This window comes from Orycteropus afer, unplaced genomic scaffold (genome assembly GCF_000298275.1).
Source record: "Orycteropus afer afer isolate SDZICR_OR568_19922 unplaced genomic scaffold, OryAfe1.0 scaffold00099, whole genome shotgun sequence".
Classification (NCBI taxonomy): domain Eukaryota; kingdom Metazoa; phylum Chordata; class Mammalia; order Tubulidentata; family Orycteropodidae; genus Orycteropus; species Orycteropus afer.
In genome coordinates, this window is record NW_006921686.1 from 4,076,860 (window position 1) to 4,082,287 (window position 5,428).

A 5,428-nucleotide genomic window follows, 5' to 3' on the forward strand; every position below is an offset into this window, starting at 1 on the left:
CAAACCCACCAGCCACTCCTCGGAAGGAAGATGGGGCAATCTACTTCCATAGTGATACTGCCTCAGAAACCCAAGGAGGGGTTGCTATGATTCAGGTCCGACTCGACGGCACATAACAACAACAACCAAATGGAACAACCAGAACAGAGATAATGGGAACGTTCACGCACTGTGAAGCATGCAACCGACATTACCCAATAATTTGTGTAGAAATTGTTGAATGGAACCTAAACTTCTGTGTAAACCTTCCTTGGAAACACAATAAAATATTGTTTGAAACACTAGGGGGAAAAAAAGGCCAACTGAGGAGTCGCTGTCAAGTCGACCGGGACTCATAGTAATGCCATGAGTAGAATCACGGTCCATGGGGCTGCTTTCCCTGCGGCAAACAGAACAGCTTCTGGCAACCAACAGTCTTCCTGTAAGTGGCTATGAATGAAGGAATGAATGAGTGAATGAATGAATGAACAAGAGAAAACAGATCGAGGGAACATCTGTGAATGACCAGACAGACACGAAGCTTCAGCTTCAAGTCTCCAAGTCTCACAAGAAGTCATCCCACTGGGAGCAGGTATTGAGCTCAGCACTAGGTGTTAACGGGGCAGCCACAGGGCATGTGGAGAAGCCTGATCCACTCCCGCTTTGTGGAGATGACAGGCACAGGTGACCAAACAAGAGGCAAGGAGAGGGAATGACATTCACTCAGAGCATGCCACGTACTGGGGCTGTCAGCTGTCGAGCCATCTCACAACACAAGTTGCCACTGAGACCGTTCTGACTCACGGAGACCCCACGTGTGTCAGAATGGAGCTGTGCTCCACACGGATATCAACAGCTGGATCTTCTAAAATAGATCACCAGGCCTTTCTTTGTGGGTGCCTGTGGGTGGACTAGAACCTCCAGCCTTTTGCCAGGTGTGTCAACTACCTGCCCCACCCGGGGACCCCTCTCTCCGTGTGTTTGTGGTTGTTACTGTGTGCCATCCCAGGACAGCAGAACTGCCCGCACAGGGTTTTCTTGGGTGTGATCTTTACAGAAGGAGCTTTGATGGTGCAGTGGTTAAAGCATTTGGCTACCAATCAAAAGGTCGGTGGTTGAATCTACCAGCTGCTCCAGCAGAGAAAAGGTGAGGCAGTAGGCTTCTGTAAAGATTGACAGCCTTGGAAACCCTGTGGGGCAGTTCCACTCTGTCCTCTAGGGGCGCTGTGAGTCAGAATCTACTCCACGGCAGTGAGTTTGGTTTGGGCTTTGCTTCCATAAAGATAGACAGCGTTGGAAACCCTGTGGGGCAGTTCCACTCTGTCCTCTAGGGGCGCTGTGAGTCAGAATAGACTCCAAGGCAGTAGGTTTGGCTTTTTTAGTTAATCTTTACCGAAGCGGATCACCAAGTCTTTATTCTATGGAGCCTCTCAGTGAGTTCAAACTGCCAACCTTACAGTTAGCAGCCAAGTAATTAACAGCTGCACCACCAGGGCTCCTTCTGTAGCTGGAAGTTATTTTCCTCATTTTACAGCTGAGAAACCTGAGGCCCAGAGAAGTCAAGCGTGCCCAGTAACCTGCCCAAAGTTCCGTGGTCGTGGAGCTGGAGAGATCACACACTCGCGCCTGTTGGGCTCTCAAAGCTGAGCTCTTCACCCAGCATCTTGCCTGATTTCCCCTCCCACTTCCCCCTGCTTCCTTCGCAAGAAAAAATCCCCCAGACAGCCTTCTAGTCATGGACTCCCAGACTCCCAGAAATTCCGATCCCAGACGACATACTCTCCCATCAGTTCTATCCAGGCTGCTTAAGGCAGGGAGGTTCGATCACTGAGTGATATTTAAGATCTTTCCTCTCTCCCTCTCCAGGTCCGCCTCCTCTGTTAGACCCCATACCTTAGTGAGCTTTTTATTTCCAGTCTTCAGGGGCACAGGTAGCAGCAATGCCAGCTCTTGCAGTTTGCTGGTGTGGCTTTTCCTCTGCTTCCTATTTGAGGACAAGAGCTAAGTTAGGTCAACCAAAAAAAAAAAAAACAAACCAAAGTCACAGCCATTGAGTTAATTCCAATTCATAGCAACTCTACAGGACATAGGGTTTCTGAGACTGTAATCTTTACAGAAGCAGACTATCACATCTGTCTCCCACAAAGCAGCTGGTGGGTTCAAACCACCTACCTTTTGGTTAGTAGCTGACAGCTTAATCTCTGAGCCACCAGAGTTCCTTTAATTTGGGTTAAAACCAAAACCGAACTCACTGCCATTGAGTAGATTCTGACTCATAGAGACCCCTTTTGGGCTTCCGAGGCAGTAAATCTTTATGGAAGTAGATTGCCCAGTCTTCCTTCTGCGGAGTGGCTGGTGGGTTTGAACCACCAAGCTTCTGATTAGCAGTCAAATGCCTTAGGCACTACGCCACCAGAGCTCCTTACTCCATTCTATAGGGTTGCTATAAGTCAGAATCGACTTGACGGCAGTATGTGTGTGTGTGTGTGTGTGTATGTGCGTGCATATTTTACCACAAAACAAACAACAACAAAGGAGACCTTCCTTTTCACTCTCTTAAAGTGAAAATGTAATGTGGCTTTTAATGCCCTGCACGGTCTGGGTCTGCTAACCCTTCTGGTCTCACTGTTTACCTCCTCTGATTCTCTATCAACCAACCCTCATCCCTCAGGACAGGTGAAGTAGTTCAGCAAACTGCCTGTTCTCACACACTTGTCTGCTCCCTGCCCTAGGTTGTTAGCTGGGTGGGAGCAACTCTGCATCCCTAGTACCTACTGTGGGGCCTGACACCCAGTATGGGGTCTGACACCCTACAGGAGCTCACTGCACATTTGCTCAATGAATAAATAAAGGCATAAAGAAGTTGACTCCTGGGAAACTGCTGAATTTCTGGGGCCTAACCCTTGGATTTATAATTCATTGCATACCTGGCACACACAGCCCTCCACACCTCTCTTCTGACACATGGAGACACAAAGGCTCTAGAGTTTTGCCCCCAGGGGCCACTCTTCCTGCTACTCCATTGGCAGTCCCAACCACTGCCATCTCCACTGATCCTTATGCTTCCTTCCTTCAGAGGCCAGTGCAGTTGTTACCTGCCCAGGAAGCCCCTCCTCCCCCTTGCCTTTCTCCCCTACTCTGAATCTCCACACTTCATGTCACTTGCAGCATAACAAAGCCCCAAACACTCACTTGATCACAGGTGTATTTTTAGTTCTGACTTATACCCATGAACGGCTACCTCCTCTTTGCCAGGCCCCGTGCTGGACACATGAAAAGAGGGAAGAGTCAGACTCAGCCATCACCCCTGAGATGAGGGCGTGATGCAGGAGACACATTTAACTCACCTCAACTCTAAATTCCTAAAAGATTCTAAAAGAAATTTGCCCTAAAAGAAAACTCAGCAATTACTTATTGAGCACCTACTATGTGCCAAAGGAGCTCTCGTAGCATAGTACCTAAGGCATTTGACTGCTAACCAGAAGGCTGGTGGTTCACACCTACCAGCCGCTCCTCGGAAGGAAGATGGGGCAATCTACTTCCATAGTGATACTGCCTCGGAAACCCAAGGAGGGGTCGCTATGAGTCGGGCCGACTCAACGGCACATAAAAACAACTATGCGCCAAGGAACCCTGGTAGCACAGTGGTTAAGCTCTTGGATGTTAACCTAAATGTCAGCAGTTTGAACCCGCCCGCCACTCTGTGGGAGAAATATGTGGCAGTCTGCTTTTGTAAAGATTATAGCCTTGGAAACCTTATGGGGCAGTTCTACTCTTTCCTGTAGGCTCACTGGGAGTCAGAATCGAGTGACAGCAGTGAGCTTGGTTTTTGGTTTGAGGAACTGTTTAGACTATTATCCTAAAAGGATCTAGCAATTATTTATTTAGCACCTTCTATGTGTCAGGCACTATGATAGATGACAGAGATAAAAGTTTTAAAAATAAGTACAGCTGTTTCTTCTAGAGCCCACATGACAGTGGGGGATCAAGTCATAAACCAAATCGTCATAAAAACAAACAAACAATTACAACTTGGACCAGAAATGGCTACATCATTTGCAGAGTCCACTGTAAATGGAACTGTGAGGCCTCTTGTTCAAAAACGAAGAATTTCTGGATGGCCCCAGCAGAGCATCAGATCAAACATCAGTCTAAGTGCAGGGTCCTGTGTGACTGCACAGGTCCTGCACCCAGGAAGCTGACCTTGACCAGGACAAAGGGGACGTGGGACTCAGTGGTAGGAAAGCCTGTAATTCCTTGAGACAGCAAACCCGGTCTGAATCTGGTCTGAAGGTTGAGTGGAAATGTACAGGTGAAGAGGGAATAACTTTCCAGAGGGAGGAAACACGTGAATAAGCCTTGTGGCAGGAAAGAACACAGGGGATTCCAAGGAGTGTCTACGGAGGGCCATGAGGCTGGAAAAGAGGAGCCAGATGAGACAGGACCCCATAGGCCTAAGGTACAGAGCATTTTTTTTGCCTTTATCCTAAGATCGGTGGGAAACCATTAAAGGACTTTATGCAGAGGATGGCATTAGTTCACACCCTCAAAACCACTATGAGGCCACATATATCAGTCAATTGAATGAAGGAATAAAAGGAAAAGAACAAATTCACCAAACTGGTCTTTAATACCCTCCTGGTAAGGAGCCCTGGTGGCACAACAGTTAAACACTTGGCTGCTAACCAAAAGGTCAGTGGTTTGAACCTACCAGCTGCTCCGCAGGAGAAAGAAAAAACAGTCAGCTTCTACAAAGATTGACAGCCTTGGAAACCGATGGGAGAGTTCTACTCTGTCCTCTAGGGGCGCTGTGAGTCAGAAAAAACTGGAGGCAAGTTTTTTTTTTTTTTTTCCTTTTTGTTTGATAGAAACTATAACTTTGAGGGACAGGGGTGCTGGGGTGCTATCATTGGAGAAAAGTTGGGCATGCTGACCTCGAAAGTCCTAACCTGCCTTTTTGTTTATTTTCTGCACACCACTTTCCTTCTATTCTGGAGAGTCCCCTAGAGCCTCAGAGAGAAACAACATGGAAGGCAAGAAAAGAAAACAGCATCCGGACTATTTAAGTTCAAGGTGCTATTTGACCATGTCTGAGAAAAATGGGTTTAATATCAACTATCATCCCCACACGTTTACCCTGGGTTTTATAAAGTGCCAGGAGAATCTCCTTTGCAAACACAGAAGTTCCAGGGGGAAAAAAAAACATCCGAAGGGAGCAAAAGGGTGACTGCTGCTATTAGGTGTTGTAAGTCCATTTCTACACACAGCAAGCCCATATGACAGAGTGGAACTGCCCCACAGGGTTTCCTAGGCTGTCAGTCTTTTCAGAAGCAAAACCCAAACCAATTCTGCTGCCTTAGATTCGATTCTGACTCAAAGTGCCCCTACAGAACAGAGTAGAACGGCCCCATAGTGTTTCTAAGCCTGTAAATCTTTTTTTTTTTTTTTT

General features: G+C 47.3%; 1 protein-coding gene across 1 annotated transcript in view; it reads right to left on the bottom strand.

Moving 5' to 3' along the window:
- Positions 1-5,428, bottom strand: part of MEIOSIN (meiosis initiator) — a 31,051-nt gene that overhangs the window by 20,651 nt on the left and 4,972 nt on the right. Inside the window, exons 2-3 of the mRNA XM_042781242.1 lie at positions 3,221-3,242; positions 1,873-1,980 (exon numbers count right to left, since the gene is read on the bottom strand). Coding sequence (XP_042637176.1) covers positions 1,873-1,980; positions 3,221-3,242 — 130 coding nt within the window. The remainder of the gene's footprint in view (positions 1-1,872; positions 1,981-3,220; positions 3,243-5,428) is intronic.